The sequence below is a fragment of the Zalophus californianus genome, chromosome 3 (genome assembly GCF_009762305.2).
Source record: "Zalophus californianus isolate mZalCal1 chromosome 3, mZalCal1.pri.v2, whole genome shotgun sequence".
In the NCBI taxonomy this organism is placed as follows: domain Eukaryota; kingdom Metazoa; phylum Chordata; class Mammalia; order Carnivora; family Otariidae; genus Zalophus; species Zalophus californianus.
The window spans coordinates 69,254,171-69,272,051 of NC_045597.1; the positions used below are offsets into that span (position 1 = coordinate 69,254,171).

The 17,881-nt window shown below is 37.8% G+C and overlaps 1 protein-coding gene across 1 annotated transcript in view; it reads left to right on the forward strand.

Moving 5' to 3' along the window:
- Positions 1-2,335: 2,335 nt before the first annotated feature.
- Positions 2,336-17,881, forward strand: part of N4BP2L2 (NEDD4 binding protein 2 like 2) — an 83,360-nt gene continuing 67,814 nt past the window's right edge. The window contains exons 1-3 of the mRNA XM_027589356.1: positions 2,336-2,502; positions 4,090-5,351; positions 14,805-14,929. Coding sequence (XP_027445157.1) covers positions 4,090-5,351; positions 14,805-14,929 — 1,387 coding nt within the window. The 5' untranslated portion in view covers positions 2,336-2,502. The remainder of the gene's footprint in view (positions 2,503-4,089; positions 5,352-14,804; positions 14,930-17,881) is intronic.

Below are 17,881 nucleotides of genomic sequence, written 5' to 3' on the forward strand. Positions count from 1 at the left end.
CTTTAAACATTTTACTTATTTATTTGAGAGAGAGCGACAGAGGGAGAAAGAGAAGCAGACTTCCCACTGAGTGGGGAGCCCGATGTGGGACTCCAGCCCAGGACCCTGAGACCATGACCTGAGCCGAAGGCAGACACTTAATGGACTGAACCACCCAGGTGCCCCCAGGTCAAAGGGAGCCAACCTGAAGCTGGCCAAATCTGATGATTTGAGGATCAAAATAAGGATGGGGAAGAACAGAACAATATCCCATGTGGAAGAATTCCAAATAAATTATACAAACAAGGGAGGGGGAGATTAACAACCAGAAATGTGCACTGTGCACAGTGACTTCCTTCCAAGGGGTACAGTATGGAAAGGGGGAAAAACTACAATGGAGAACTCTGACAAACTGCTTTAGCCAGGTGATCAAGTTTAACATAAACAAATTATGTTGGTAGTGTGTACCCCTGCTATGATGTGATGAAAGTGACACTTTACCTCTGTGGTCTTCCCCTCAAAAACCTATAACCCCAGTCTAATCATGGGAAAACACCGATAAATTCCAGTAGAAGGGCATCCTACAAGATACCTCACCAGTTTTTCCCCAAATTGTCAAGGTCATCAAAAGCAAGCATAATCTGAGAAACTGTCACAGCCAAGAAGAGCCTAAAGAGAAATGCCAACTACATGTAATATGGTATCCTGGAAGGGATATTGGAACAGAAAGGGATTAGGTAAAAGTTAAAGAAATAATTATGGACTGTAATTCATGTGAATGTATCAATATTTGGTTCACTAATTATAACAATGTATCGTAATAATAAGAGGTTAACAATAGGGGAAACGTGGGTGGGTGTGGTACATGGGAACTGTGTACTACATCTACTCAATTTTTCTGTACATCTAAAACTGTCCTCAAAATAGTCTAATATAACTAACTAACTAAATAAATAATAAAGACAGTAATGGATTTTTTTATGGACTTCTTGAACAAAAAGGAAAACATAAATTCATGCTGATAGTAAATAAGGAGAGCTCTTCTTTATAGTAGCATCATCACTAATAAATGTGGAGTCCTTGAAGGAATTAGGTGGGGGGGGGGGGAAAGCTAGTTTGTAACCATCATTGTAAAGATAGGTTGCAGCAAGATCATCCAATGGAGGTTGAACCACAAGGTAGAGTTTGATTAGGAGCAAGGTATTTGCTTGGTCTCAAAGTAGCTTTTCACAGATTATTAGTTGCAAGGGATAAAATAAACAGTGGAGAACCTGGAAAACACCTTGATAATCAGGTGATAAAGATTAATATCATCTTATAATGGACATACATCCTGAACCTTCAAATATAATAACCTGAGAAAGACACAACTTCACTTACGTGGTTGTTTCCACCGAGGATGCATAACTTGGATCTAACCACGAGGAAACATCAAAGGTTGATGTGGGAATTTGTATTTGAGAAGAGTCTTTCTTTGTAAGGGGATGAATTGCTTTGGTCATAAGCCTAAGCCCTCTTGGTCATAAAGCTATTAAATAATCAAATGCAAATATTCCAGACTGTGATTTTAACTGTTATATTTATAAATTAGAAACTACCACAACAGGAAGATTTATTCCAATACGCAGACATTAGCAGTTTACTTGTAGTGGCAGGAAAGGATGCAGGGGAGGGAGCGACCATGGAGAGTGTGGGGAGGTGGTGGGAAGAGAGATGGGACTCTGAGCTGAGATTGCCAAGTTGTTCTTTTTTTTTTTTTTTTTACCAGCTGCTGTTCTAAGTGCTTGTCAGAAATTGACTCTTTAAGTGGGAACGCTCAGTAATTGGTCTTTCTCAAAACAAAACACAACACAATTACGATACGAAATAACTTTCTCATAAGTACTTAAGGCTCTGCTGCAGTGATTGTTCACATGGATAGAAGAACGTGAGCCTGAGATTACCGAGTGGTTTTTCGTAGAAACGCCAGCAACCCTACTTGGTGATACCAAATGTGGAGACCCCTTTGAAAAGCCTGATTCTTTGTATCCTAGAAAGTCTTAAAAGCATGCACTGCGAGCGGCCTATGTATCTGTTTGGGTGCCAGGCACTCACGTTCTCTCTTCCTTTACGGATGAATTCCAGAGCGGGTCGCTGCCTTTTTTAGCCAAAGTTGACAGTTCTAAATAACTTCCCAGCTCCAAATCTAGGAACTAGTTAGGGTTTACGTTGGTTATCGCTTCTGCGTATATCACGCAATGGATTCTGGGAGACCCAGTCTCTGAGGACTGAGGTTAACAGGCCCAGTGTAAACGCTGGACTTCAGTTCCCACAATGCCGAGCGCAAATCTGTAATTTCTGCCGGGGTAATCGCGAGGTGGCCGCCATCTTGCGTACGGCGGTGCAGTTTCCCAGACGCTGAGGGCTTGGGTTTTAGTTCCTCTGTGCTTTGGGGTGTGTTTGCGCTTTGCTTTCACCTTTTCAGATGTTCGTATCTTTCTAGACCACGATTTTATTGCGAGGTAAAAGTCAATGTAGTGTAAGGTGAGTAAATACCCCATTTTAAGTAAGGGTGGGGTAATGGTGGTGACGTTTCTCGGGTTTTTAGGCTTCTCGTCTGCTCTTGGCCGGACCCTTTTGATTAGCCGTAAACGTGGAAGCCCGGAGTGAACCTTTGAGTCTAGGATATCTCTTGAGTTCCTAGACAGAACCTGAACATGTCTCCGTTGGGAGAAAAGAATCTGGGTGACGCACTTTTGCCCGGGCCACCTTCTTTGGAGGTCAGAAGGCCAGGGGACTCAGGTTGTGTATAGGCCACGCTCTGTTAGTGCAACCGTCTTTCTGTTCCTTGAGACTTTTATGGTATTTCGAATGAGGAAATGAGAAGCTGGGAGGTGGTCGGAGGCGGGGGTGGGGGTGGGAGGGGCGTTTCCGATAGGACCGCGTTCTTTACAGTCGTTTTTTGTTTTTTGTTTTTGTTTTTTTTCAGTTTCTGTGGGCCTACTTGTATCGTTGTCTAGTTCGTCTTTTTTGCCTTTTTCTTGTTCTGCCCTGTTGGAGGAATACCAGAGAGCGAGCAGAATGAAGTATTGAGTAAAACAGCGTTTGGGATTGCACTTTTGAGGGCCCCTAAGAAATTTCAAGGGAAGCAGAATTTATCTTCCAGATTGACCAAGCATGTGGAAAAGATGAACGCGTTGATTTGGGGAGTTGCCAGATTTATGTATAAATTATATATATCACTGGGTGACGCACTTTTGCCCGGGCCACCTTCTTTGGAGGTCAGAAGGCCAGGGGACTCAGGTTATATATGATATGTTTGATATATTTGAGTCATTCTTAGTGCAACTGAAGTTGTTTTTTTTTTCTTTTAAAATGCTGTACACCCATTTGGAAACCACTCATATTCTTCACAGGAAAAGGGTCTGTAAAGTTCGGCGTTTGAGTATCTAACATTTGATTGCTAAGGAGATGCTGAGGTTTGAGAGCTGAATCCATTTACTCCGAAGGATATAGTGGTTTTAAACAGTAAGAGTTTATGAAGACATTTATCACAGCCAGTTTGGATAGGTGTCAGTTTGGCTAGCAGATTTACTCTTCATCTTAGTACACAGCTGTGTATATCATCAAAACATATTACTGATTCAATTTTCCAAACTTACTTAAATTCTTCCAAGTTTTTAAGTTCAGAGATGCATTTAGGGATGCCTGGGTGCCTCAGTCCTTTAAGCATCTGCCTTGGGCTCAGGTCTGATCAGGTCCTGAGTTTGAGCCCCGCATGGGCTCCTTGCTCAGAAGGGAGCCTGCTTCTCCCTCTAGCTGCTGCTCCGCCTCCTTGTGCTCTCTCTCTCTGACAAATAAAATCTATTAAAAAATGCATCATTTGGATTAAAAGTGAGATATATCTTTTTAAAAAAAAAAAAGATCCTTACTTACCTTCAGTGAGGCCCCTCCCTAAATTGTGATAACAATACTTAAATAGTAAGTGGTTCTAAAATTACAATTTTGTAATTTTTGTATTCTAGGAAAATTTACTATTTAAATGTCTTTTCTGTTTTCTTGTTTCTGAAAAACTTTTGTTTAGATTTTTAAAATATTAGTTATTAATTACATGATTTATTTGCTCCTCAGATGCCTTATGGTGAAATTGAAGCGAAATCTTTGGATCATGGTGAAGAACTAACAGGTGAACCATGCTATAAAAAACTGAAGTCAACTGAAGAGGCGTATGTTTTTTCCCATCATGGTAGTGCTAATTTCCACAGAATCCAAGAGAAAACTGGGAATGATTGGGTCCCTGTGACCATTGTTGATGTCAGAGGTCATAGTTATCCTCAGGAGGACAAAACCAAAACTACAGACTTGGTGAAACCTGTGCATGATGAGATTCCTGGCAATAATAGATCAGATGTTATTGAATCCATTGATCCACAGATTTTACAGGATGCAAGTCCTGCATTGGTATCCAAAGATGATGAGATATATAGCACAAGTAAAGCATTTATAGGACCCATTTACAAACCTCCTGAGAAGAAGAAATGTAATGAAAGGGGAAATCACTCAGATGCAATCAGTGGTACAGATGGCAAAGGAGGACGAGAACAGAAACAGAAATTCAACTCCAAAAAATCAGAGCTTGACAACGAATTATTCCAGTTTTATAAGGAAATTGAAGAGCTTGAAAATGAAAAAGATGATTTGGAAGGCAGTTGTAAAGAACCCAAACCCTCTGAGGAAAAACTTACTACGTATTATCAGGACCATTATAATGAGCTGTTAAAATCTGAAGAAGGAAAGGAAAGAGATATTAGTAATGTTCTTCAGTCACATTGTGGTTTTCAGCAGCAGGTGGAGAATGAACCAGGCAAATATCCTTGTAATGGACAAGTAATACCTGCATTCTGTGAAGATTCGTTAATTTCCTTTGGGCCTGAATGGCAGTCAGTGCATTCTTTTATAGTACCCCAAGGTCCTCCTCCTCCCATTTTTAACTATCATTTAAATATGCAAAGATTTAATGCTCCACTAAATCCACCATCAAATATTTTCCATGCTCCAGATGGGTCTCAGCATCAAAATGGCTGTTATGTAAATAGTTGTCACATTAACTGGCATTGTTTTTCTTTTGATCAGAACAATGACTATATTGACTGTAGTGAGTATACCAGTAGAGATCATTCCCCTACAAATGGTTACAGTGTGCAAGATGCATATGTGAGTAATGGTTTCTGTGAAACCAGGGAAGGATGCTGGAAAGATCCTTCTATGGACAAGCATAATGGAACAGACAGGCTTATGAACCAGCAGTTTCAAGAGGAAAAGTTAAATAAATTGCAGAAGTTACTTATTCTTTTAAGAGGTTTGCCTGGTTCTGGGAAAACAACGTTGTCTCGGTGAGTAAAGGATACCAAGTGAATGCTTGGTAATTCATTACTTAAAAATCATAGATGATAGTAGTTATCAATGACAAATGCTTTCATGTTTCTAGTAGAAAATCTAATTTGTTAACACTTGAGAATGACATCTGACACTGTAAATATTTAAAAAGATGTTTTCTGATGGAGGAAAGGAGAATTGACATAAAGATTCTGCTAAGGGTTTTAAAAATAGATACACCGTGTATAATTATGACAGTGATGCAAGTAAATGCTATTTGAGAACTGTACTGGCCTTCCTTTTTTAAGTCAGCTATCCAAGCAGAGCTGGACTTAGGGTTGGAAGATTTGGGCTTTTGACCCAGTTATTTCAAACTTTATGGCCTTGGACAAGTTTTGCTATCTGTTAATAGACAGGGTAATACTTATTTTTCTGGAATAATTGTGAGAAGCAAATGAGATAAACCAAGGAAAAGGAGCTGTGAGTTTGTTTTCAGCACTGTGCAGGTTCATATCTTTGGCAGAGGGAACTCTTTTTTTATTTAAGTTTCAGGATTCTCAAGTGAGCAGTACCTGAGTTAAATGGAGTTAGAACTGGTTATGTTTTATTGTATGACAGAATGTTTCAAATTCCTGTTTTTGTTTGCATTTTTAAAAAAGAATATTGATGCACTTAAATTCATTTGTGCAGTTGTGAAAAATAGTACAAAGAAAAGCATTACAGATTCTTTGTAGCTTTTGTAGGATGATTCAGGATTTATGACTGATCAAGAGAAAAAGAAAACTGTTTGATGTCTTCCAGCAAGGATAAAATCCAAAGAACCATTGTGTAAATGTTTTATATTTACTTGCAAAACAGTCTAAACAGAAGTTTCTTCAGAAGCAGTAAATTAAAGAAAGATTAAATTTACCATACATTTCAAGCTAGCCTGTAAGCTGTGATCTTTGTAAATGAATTTAAATTTTGCATTTTGATTCTTATTTATTTATTTATTTATTTATTTATTTATTTATTTATTTATTTACTGGGACGCCTGGGTGGCTCAGTCAGTTAAGCATCTGCCTTCAGCTCAGGTCATGATCCCAGGGTCCTGGAATCGAGTCCCGCTTCGGGCTCCTTGCTCAGCGGGGAGCCTGCTTTTCCCTCTACCTGCCGCCCCCCTGCTTGTGTGTGCTCTCTCGCTCTCTCTGACAAATAAGTAAATAAAATCTTAAAAAAAAAAAAGATTTTTTTTTATTTAGTTAGAGAAGGAGATCGAGAGAGCACCAGGAGAAGGAGAGAGAGAAGCAGACCCCACTGAGCAGGGAGCCAGACAAAGGAGTGGGGGCGCTGGATCATGACCTGAGTTGAAGGCAGACGTTTAACCAACCAAGCCGCCCAGGAGCCCCTATTCTTATTTTAATGAAGATTTTGTAGAGAAGGTGAAATTTCAACTCTTTAGAAAGGATAGAAATTAAGAATGAAGTGTCACAAACACGGGCAGTCTCCTAGATTTAGAATGTAATATCAGAGGAAAGAAATAGTTGAAATTTGGAAATTATGTGAAGGAATCTCCTAGCTAGGGTCACCTGACTATGCGTGGGTATAGAATAAATGTAAGAAAGAAAGATTAGATTTGGAACAACATTGGGGTATGTTGAAACTGAAGATGAATAAAGTAGTGGTATTGCAATAGAATTTCAAGGAGATGTAATTGTAGTGGGAGATGATAGAGGTGATATATATGGTAACGTATATTTGACGAATCAGATGTATGTTGTAAGAAAAGAATAGTAGTAACTGCCATTTGTGTCATGATTTCAGTTTACAGAGTACTTTCGTATATTAAAATCTTGTAAAATGGGTTGTGTTATTTTCATTTCACAGAAGGAGCAGAGGCTTAAGAGAATTAAGTTTGGGTTAAAGGGCTTGGGAGAAGTAAGAACTGGTAGGAGGTCAAACTAGAGATACAAATGATAGCATGTTTCTTCCCTGCTCCTTCACTTTAGTATCTATTGCAAGCATGGCCCTATAACTGTCTCCTGACTTTCAGGAGCTTGTTTAAAGAAGTAGGTAGGAGTAGCTGTTTAGGTCACCACATTTTGAATGAAGTAAGATTGGTTGGTTGGGACTGGATAGAAAGCTAGATATTCTGTGGTGGGGGAATGGCTTTACGTAGGAGTTAACTTTCAAAATGAGCTTTGAAGAAAGAAAGGAGTGAAGATTTGGTAGATCAAAGTTGGGTTGATTTGGGGCACTAAATTAAAAGGTAGCATTGTTTAGTTTTGCTGTGTGGTAGTAAGCATAGGAGGGTAAAGTTCAGATTCTTTGGGGGTAGTTTTCAAGTCCTCTTCTTCCTTAATTTAGTCCTTACCCACCTGTTTGTCTTTTTGTCCTTCTGCATTTGGACTAGCACCTACCCTCCACTGCAGGACACATGATACTTGTTCATTCATTGTTCTCAGGACTCTACTTATTCAAAGGTTCTCTCAAATGCCTCTGCTTTTTGAGGTTTTGGTTTATCATCTCAGTCTTCCGTAATCCTTCTGAACTCATATAGTACTTACCGTTACCAAGTTTTTACTTAATTGTTTACCCACAAATTTGCTAACAGATTTTAATGAAGTACGTTTTAGGTTAAATTCTAACACAAGCACAGACTTTAAATATTTATGAATAAGCTAGTGCAAAACAGTTCATACACCTTTGTAGGTATGTGAAAGTGCTAGCTCTTTGTCCTTTTAGGCAAACTGACAGCGCTTTGATGAAAGGTTTATTTCAGGCAGAATTCAACAATTTCTAGCTGTGGAATTTTGTTACCATTGTAATTGACATCAGCTAAACAGAATCCTCTGAGTCTGTGGTTGACACAGGACCCTTCAGGGATCAAGCCTTGGGTGTCATTCCTAGGGGTCTGGGCTATAGATTTTGCTAGATTCATATACCCTGTTCATATGAGGAGAAAGGGTGAACCTAAAATATTTTAGCTAATATGCATTTCTTTTGCTGTACTGATTTCACCAATGAGTGAATATATTTTCAGAAACAGGCCACTAATTTCATTATTATATTAGCAAAATGTTGGGAGTTGATCACAGAGATAAACACTGAAGCACTTTCAGAGAGGAGAGATGTTACACTGCTGATTTTGAAGATGGTGGAAGGGACCATGAGCCCAGATAGGCAGGTGGCTTTTAGAAGCTGAAAAATTTGACAAGGAAACAGGTTCTCCTTTGGAGCTTCCAGGAGGAATGCCAGCCTACCCAGACCTTGATTTTAGCACGGTGGAACTGATTTCAGACTTCTGACCTTCAGAACTATAATACAATAAGTGCATGTTGTTTTAAGCCACCAAATACGTGGTAATTTGTTATAGCAGCCATAAGAAACTACAGTTTAAAGAGAGAGGGGAAGAGATTTTTTTTTTTCTCCCTGCTTTTGGAGATCTCGGTTTAAACTCCAGAGGAAAGATTGACCTTTCCTTATGTTGATCTCTATTCTTAATTTAAGGAGTGTTTAGAGAATGAGGTGCCCCAGTAAAGTGGTTTTGGGGTAGGGGTATGCAGGGGCCACTCAGTAAATAAGGAGGTAAAGGGTTTATGAAGTGTCAGTTCTCAGATTTTTTTTGAGAAAATCACTTCTCTTTGTAAATGCACACGGATGTATTAAAATAATGTACAGTTCTTAGAAGTTGTAAAAATGAAGTATGAAAAAAATAAAAACTATGAAAATTAACTCAGTAATAGGCCATTTGGGGAAGTAGGGTTCTCAAAACAGGGTTAAGGAACAGGATTCACTTGTTCCTTACTTCAGTGAAGAATTAGAAGCACAGACTGGGTTAGTTATCTGGCTGTGTAACAAATTACCTTATTAAAAACTGAGTTAAAGCAACAAACATTTACCATCTCGCAGTTTCTGAAGGACAGGCGCCTGCGTGAATTATCTAGGTGCCTCTGGGTCAAGGTCTTTAACAATGCTTTGATTAAGGTGTTGGCTAGGGCTGTGTTCTGGTCTGAAGGTTTATTTTGGGGTGGATCTTCTTGGAAGATCTCCCTTGAGGTTGTCAACAAGACTTAAGTTACTTGTGAGCTGTTAGGTTGAGGGCCTCCATTAGTTGCTGGCTATATACAGGCTGGAGACCTCTCTTGGTTCTTTGCTCCCTGGGCTGCTTTCCACACACAGCGTGATGAGACAAAGTGAGCCAGCTCTGAGCCCAAGAAAGAAGCCACTTTTTTTTCCCTGTAATCTAGTATCAGAAGTGACATTCTGTCAATGCCATATTCCATTAGTTAGAAGGTAGTCACTGACTCCCACCCACACTCAAGGGGAAGGGATTATATAAGGGTGTGAATACCGGGATCATTGTAAGCCATTAGTTTTGGCTCTCCCATGCAGCTATGTAACTCTGGTGGCCTGATTTCTGAAGTCATTTTCTTTTTCTGGATTTGTAAATATGAAATTAGCAACGTTGTTATGAATATTAAATGGGTCATGACATTCTGAAAAAATACAAATCAAGTAGCGAGTGGGCCTATATCTGATTTTTTTTTTAGTAGATACTTCATTTTTCAGAGTTCTAAGTTTTGATGTTTGGAGAATTCATTTTAATACCTTACTTGTGAGAGTTTTAATAGAATCTGACTACAAGAATTTTGAAAATACTAATATTCCTAAGTAATTTATCTTTTATTCAGATGGTTTGTATGGCATCAGATATATCCAAATTGATCATAAGTATTTTTTTAATATAAGTCCCCAAAATAAAGCTTCATAATTTGAGATAACTCATGGAATTTTATTTTGTTTTATTTTTAAAGATTTTATTTATTTATTTGACAGAGAGAGACACAGCGAGAGAGGGAACACAAGCAGGGGGAGTGGGAGAGGGAGAAGCAGGCTTCCTGCCGAGCAGGGAAGCCTGATGCGGGGCTCGATCCCAGGACTCTGGTATCATGATCTGAGCTGAAGGCAGATGCTTAACGACTGAGCCACCCAGGCGCCCCACGACTAGAGCCACCCAGGTGCCCCAGATAATTCATGGAATTTTAAAAAGCTGCATGAACAGCCTGGAAAGAAAAAAGTCTCTCTCCAAGCTAAAGTTATTTGCTATAATTATGATTTATATATTTAAGATGTTCTTCAAAGAGGTTTATTCATGTTTGATGTTTACTTGGTTTAATGATGTAAATTGATGTGCTGTCTCCTACCCTTTCTCTCCACGCCTCCCCCATCCCCACCTTTTTTGAGGTTAAAACATTCCTTGGATACAAAAGCTACTCTACTCTTACAGTATGGTATTACTAACGTCTGAAAAATCAGGCAAATAAAGTAATAGAATGGAAAAAATGAAACAAGGTATCTAAGAAAGATGGTATCAGTTTTCTGGTACTGTTAAATATAATTAGGTTATCATAAGGTTGATTATGATCAGAATCATTTTAGGTGATTGAGCTTTGGTTTGGAATGCTAATAGTGTAGCATTTTTTTTTTTTCAATACGAGGCTTGAACTCACACCCCTGAGATCAAGACCTGAGCTGAGATCAAGAGTTGAATGCTTAACCGACTGAACCATCCAGGTGCCTCATATTGTAGCAGTTTTATATTCTAGGTTATCTGTATAAACAAATAAGGTGTCAAATATGTTAGGTGGTGTATTTTGGAAAAAGTACGGTGGTTTAAGAAAGAAATCCAACTCTAGACTCACAACCATTTAATTTCATTTGCTTTGCTTGAAATAATTTGAACTGTAATTCTGTAAGTGGAAATGCATGTTTAAATCTTTTTTTATTTTTGTCTATGCAATTTTATTTTTATTATAAAATATACAGGCATAACTTTTTTAATTGTACTTCATAGATACTGCACTTTTTACAAATTGAAGGTTCGTGGTAACCCTGTGTCGAGCAAGTTTTTGGCTCCTTTCTTCCAATAGCATTTGCTCACTTAGTGTCCTTATGTCACTTGGTTATTCTCACAATATTTCAAAGTTTTTTATTATCATATCTGTTATGGTGATCCATGATCAGTGATGTTAGTATTGTAGTTGTTTTGGGGTGCCATGAGCTGTGCCCATATAAGATGGCAAACTTAATTGATATGTGTTAATGTGTATTCTGACTGCTCCATCAACCTGCTGTTCTCCCATCTCTGCCTATTTTCAGGCCTTACCTATTCCCTGAGACACAACAATATTGAAATTAGGCCAGTAAATAACCCTACAGTGGCCTCAGTGTTCAAGTGAAAGGAAGAGTTGCACATCTCTCACTTTAAATCACAGGCTGGAAGTGATTAAGGTTAGTGAGGAAGGCATGCCAAAAGTCCAGATAGGCTTCTTGAGCCAAACAGGCAGCCAAATTGTGAGTGTGAGAAGGGTTCTTGAAGGAAATTAAAAGTGCTACTCCAGTGAACACACAGATGATAAGAAAGCAAAACAGCCTTTTAGTATGGAGAAAGTTGGAATAGTCTGGATAGTAGATCAAACCAGCCACAACATTCTCTTAAGCCAAAGCCTAACCCAGAGCCCTAACTCTGCAGTTCTCTGAAGGCTGAAAGAGATGAGGAAGCTACCAGGGAATAGTTTGAAGCTGGCAGAGGTTGGTTCATGAGGTTTAAGGAAAGAAGCTGTCTCCGTAACATAAAAGTACAAGGAAAAACAGCAAGTGCTGGTATAGAAGCTGCAGCAAGATCTAGTGGAGATAATTAATGAAGATCTAGCTAAGATAATCAACAGAAGTGGCTACACTAAATGACAGATTTTCAATGTAGACAAATGGCCTTCTGGAATAAGTTACTATTTAGGATTTTAATAGGTAGAGAGGGGAAGTCAATGCCTTAGCTTCAATAGAGGCTGACTCCTCAGGGGCTAATGCAGCTGGTGACTAAGTTGAAGCTAGTGCTCATTTACCATTCTGAAAATCTAGAGCCCTTAAGAATTATGCTAAATGTACTCTGCCTGTGCTTTTCAAATGGAACAGCAAGGCCTAAATGACAGCGTATTTGTTTACAACATGGTTCACTGAATATTGGAAGCCCACTGTTGAGACCTATGGCTCAGAAAAAAGATTCCTTTCAAAATACTGCTGCTCACTGACAATGCACCTGGTCCCCCAAAAGCCCTGGTGCAGATGTAGAACAAGATTAATGTTGTTTTCATGCCTGCTACCACAACATTCATTCTTCAGCCCATGAATCAAGGAGTAATTTTGAATTTCAAGCCTTATTATTAAGAAATACATTTTGTAAGGCTGTAGCTGCCATACATACTGATTCTTGGATGTATCTGGGCAAAGTAAATTGAAAACCTTCTGGAAAGGATTCACCATTCTAGATGCCCTTAAGAATATTCATGATTCATAGGGTGAGGGCAAAATATTAACATGAAGAGGAGTTTAGAAGTTGATGCCAGCCTCATGGATGACTTTGAAGGGTTCAAGACTTCAGTGGAGGAGACAACTGCAGATGTGGTGGAAACAGCAAGAGAACTAGAATTAGAGGTGGAGCCTGAAGATGGGACTACATTGCTGCAATCTCATGATCAAACTTGAACAGATGAGTTGCTTACTATGGATAGCAAAGTGGTTTCTTGAGATGAAGTCCACTAGTGAAGATGCTGTAAAGATTGTTGAAATGACAACAAAAGATTTAGAATATTCCATAAACTTAGTTGCTAAAGCAGTGGCAGGGTTTGAGAGGATTAAGTCTGATTTTCAAAGAAGTTCTCTTGTGAGTAAAATGCAATCAAACAGCATCACATGTTACAGAGAAATTGTTTAGGAAAGAGTCAATGGATGGGGTAAACTTCATTGTCCTATTTTAGGGAATTGCCACAGCCACCCCAGCCTTCACAACCACCAGTCTGATCAGTCAGCCTACATCAACGTTGAGGCAAGACCCTCTGCCAGCAAAAAGATTCCAACTCTTTGAAAGCTCAGATGATGGTTAGCATTTCTTAGCAATAAAATATTTTTGAATTAAGGTGTATATGTTGTTTTTTTTTAGTAATAACTTTTATGCACTGGGAAACCAGAAAATTAATTTTGACTTCCTTTATTGTGGTACTTGATTGTGGTGGTCTGAAACCAAACCTGCAGTATCTCTGAGGTATACCTGTATACAATTTTATAATAAGCTGAGGAAAGGAGAGAGATGTTTAATAGAGTCCTTCTTATTCCTTTGAATAAGGGGGTATGTATTCTTGAATCACTCCATGACAATACTCTTCTATTCTCAATCTCTTCTACCACTTTCCAGTCCCTTCCCCCCTCAAAAAGTTACAGAGTGATACCCAGTTGCCTAATGGCTGGTGGGGGGGAAACAACAAAATATTTCTGTTATTGTTAGATCCAGATTATTCTCTTAACTGTGTTTTACCTTTTCTCAGCACACTCCTAGTGTTATTCATGAGTCACTGGTTTTGGGAATTCTCTGAACACTAATCAATCCGTACTTAGAAATTTAAGGTGGTATCATATTGTGAGAATGAAATTTGATTATTGATTTATTGTGAAGAGTGTATTCTTTAGTGCTTAACAGTTGACTTCATTTAGTAATGTAATCTCTTAGCAGTTTTAAAGTTTGATTATACTTTGGAGGATCACAGGTTATTTCACAACCTTAAGTCTCAAGCTATTTCTGACTTCCACTTTTAGGTCATATATGTTTGCGCTTTGTGGAAATGAGTTCAGTAAAGCTATCTTAGGTCAAATAGAGTTTTCCCCAGATGAATTGCTTGTTTAGGCTTATTTGCCTTTTAGGTTACTTATTGCACTAAATTTAGGCAACTTTAACACATAAAAATTCTCTAAAGTTATAGACATTGGGGAGGGTATGTGCTATGGCGAGCGCTGTGAATTGTGCAAGACTGTTGAATCACAGATCTGTACCTCTGAAACAAATAATGCAATATATGTTAAGAAAAAAAAAGAAGAAGATAGCAGGAGGGGAAGAATGGAGGGGGAGACTAACCATGAGAGACGATGGACTCTGAAAAACAAACTGAGGGTTCTAGAGGGGAGGGGGGTGGGGGGATGGGTTAGCCTGGTGATGGGTATTAAAGAGGGCACGTTCTGCGTGGAGCACGGGGTGTTATGCACAAACAGTCATGGAGCACTACATCACAAACTAATGATGTAATGTATGGTGATTAACATAACAATAAAAATTTAAAGAAAAAAATTCACTAAAGTTAAAACACAGATAATGACATAATTTTGGGATTGGTTGAAGAGTGTTTTTAAAAGTGGCAATACAAATGCCGCTTAGTACAAATGCCACCTAAAAAGTTTTTGTTACTGGTTGTAATTGTGTAGATTTAAGTGTGAAGTGATACTTGAAATCTGAAAACTTCTTAAGGTTCAGCTCCTGTGCTATTCTGTTTGCAATATACTTACAGGTAAGTACCAGAGATTCATTTAATAAACTTTCCTGTGTGACTTATCTTTGATGGTTATAGATTTTATAAATGGCACCTTATGATTTCTTTCATTAACAGAATTCTGCTTGGTCAGAGTCGTGATGGCATTGTATTCAGCACTGATGACTATTTTCACCATCAAGATGGGTACAGGTATAATGTTAATCAACTTGGTGATGCCCATGACTGGAACCAGAACAGAGGTTTGTTTTGGGCCAAGTCTCTGGGATGGAATATTTGACTAGGAGTCAGAAGACTTGAGTTTTTATTCTCAACTTGACTTTTACCGGCTGAATGACTTTGGCAAGCCATTTAAATAGCTTTGAGACCAATTTGTTCATCTATTAGAAGGGATAGTTATACTTGCCTTACTTGATCAAGGTTGTTGTTAGAGAATTTAGATAGGTGTATTTTGCAAATTGTAAATAGTGTACCCATATAAGCTGGTAAAATAGAGGTGTGGGATATTTTGATATCCTTTATTTTATACCTCATGAATAAATTCAGACAACTCTTCATACTATTGTATATTCTCAAAAGGTATTTCCCTAAGAGTAATGCTAATGTTTTCTAAGGCTAGAAATAAAATGCCTGTGAATATTAAAGTTTTTCCCATTGATACTACTCTACAAAAAATCTACTTAATTCATTTTTTAGAACTATATCTCTCAATTTTTTCTCATTCTGGAATTGACTGCACATTTGAATCACCTGGGAACCTTTTAAAAAAACTTACACCTGGGGGCGCCCGGGTGGCTCAGTCGTTAAGCGTCTGCCTTCCGCTCAGGTCCTGATCCCAGGGTACTGGGATCGAGCCCCGCATCGAGCTCCCTGCTCGGCAGGAAGCCTGCTTCTCCCTCTCGCACTCCCCCTGCTTGTGTTCCTGCTCTCACTGTCTCTCTCTCTGTCAAATAAATAAAATCTTTAAAAAATTTAAAAAAAATAAATAAAAATAAAAAAACTTATGCCTGAATCTTAGCCCCAGAGATTCTGGTTTAGTTGGTCTGGAGTGGATCTAAACACCAATATTTTTTGGGAAAGTTACCCAGATATTCTAATGTTGCAATAAGGATTGAAAACTTTTGATCTAGAACTAAGTAAGTTCTTTTTTAAAAGATGAAGAGTATTAATGATTAAACAAATTGTTTTTATTGCGAAAAAATTTAAATCTAACTTAAGTTACAATGAACCCCATACCTCCGATCACTCAGAATTATTATCAGTTATCAAGATTTTGCCTTATTGGCTTTTATCTTTTTTGTTTTAACACCCTCTCTTTTTATTTGCTAAGGTTTTTAAAGCAAATTTTAGACATCAGATAGCATGCATTTCAAATTAACCTTTTTCTTACTTAATGGCATCTTATTTAATTGCAGTGCCATTGTCACACCTAAAAACACAAAAAACCAAACAGTTCCTTGACATCATATAATACCCAGCCTGTAATGAAATTTCCCATTGTCTTACGTATTTCTTTACAGTTGTTCTTTTTGAATCAGGATACAAGCCAGATCCTGGCAGTACATTTAGTTTTATGTTTCTTTTAAGTATATTAATCTCTTTCCTCTTTTTATCCCCTCTTTTTGCCTTTATAACATTAATTTGTTGCAGAAGTTGGTTGGTTGTCCTATAGAATGTCCCATATTTTGTGGTTGTCTGTTCGCTTCCTTGTGGTAACTTATTTAACCTGTTTTTCTTTCTCCTGTATTTCCTTAAATAGAAGTTAGTTTTAGACAGGAGGATTTATTAGGTTCAACTTATTTTTTTGGTAAGCATATTTCTGGTTGTCCCAGTTTTAGTGATGTTAAGATTGATTAATAGCTACAAAGGGACAGCCTACTCCTTCCATTATCAAGTTCCGTATCAACTTTATGTGTAATGGTTTTATCCAACAGTGGATTGTTTCCTGAATGAGACTTTTCATTAAAGGTAGCAAAATGGTGATTTTCTAGGTCTAACATTCCTTCCATGCTAGAATTCTTCTGTAATGAAGAACTTTCACCTAGAAATAGCAATTAGGGTTGTCCTAAATTTAGTACAGTATACACAGGAAAAACAGGATGAATGCTTTTCTTTTTAATTGTCAATTTTCACAGTAAGGAATTACAGTGAGGATATTTTTGAGTAAAACGTTTAATGTGAAATAAGTTTGATTATAAGATTGTTTCCTAGTATTGGTTCTTCACAGAACATTATGCCACAGAACATTACTGTGTAAATCAAGTAATGATGAATTGCAATTCCAAAAAATGTTTGGAGTTATTGGACTAAGTTAAGGAAAATAGTAGTAGGTGTTGAGTGGAATGAATAAGGGCAGTGAACAGAGAAAGTATACCTTTGGTGGACTGAAATTTGTATCGGACATTTTTTTCTCTTTGCAATACCAGTCTAGAATATTACAATAAATGTTTATGCTATGTGAGTTATACTTGCTGAATAAAAAAATGGTGTTTAAACTGCTGGTTTTATTATCAGTATAGCATAAATTTTTCCAAGGTAATGATAACTAGCGATTATTGAACGTTCTGAAAATTATAAGCATGACTTACTTAAGACTAAATTTCTCTTTAATAGATGTTTATTGAACACTTTTAAATGCCAGTTACCATTCTGGGAGTCTCGTATGCTTCATGTGTATTATTAGAAGAATCTTAAATTCATGTTAGACCACCTATAAATTAAAAACCTCTTTGAGGTGTCGGTCTGTTTCTTAGAGTATGGTGGTTCTTTTGTTTAAGAAATGACTCTTGTTATTAGGGTATTCAAACATTATTTACTTAGGAACTCTTTCCTCCTGGAGTACACTGGAATGTGGTATCGTATGATGATTTTTCATGGAAAGAGGATAATCTCCCCATTCCTGCAAATCAGAGATTTAATTTGATTCTTAAGCTTCTCCTTGGAGGTGCCAGCCTAACCATTAGACATTAAGAGGATTAGTTTAGTAAGTTTTTTTTTTTAATGAAAGATTTGATCACAGTTTATGATTAGGGATAGAGCAACGTAAGATGATAGCATCTTGATATCCTATTTATGACCCAAATTCTAAATTTCTTTTGGTATTTAGAGACATTCTCTCCCAAATATGTATTCCACCATAGTCATTACTACTTAACTAACCTTGAGAATACTCTCTGCCCTTAGACATCTGTTTA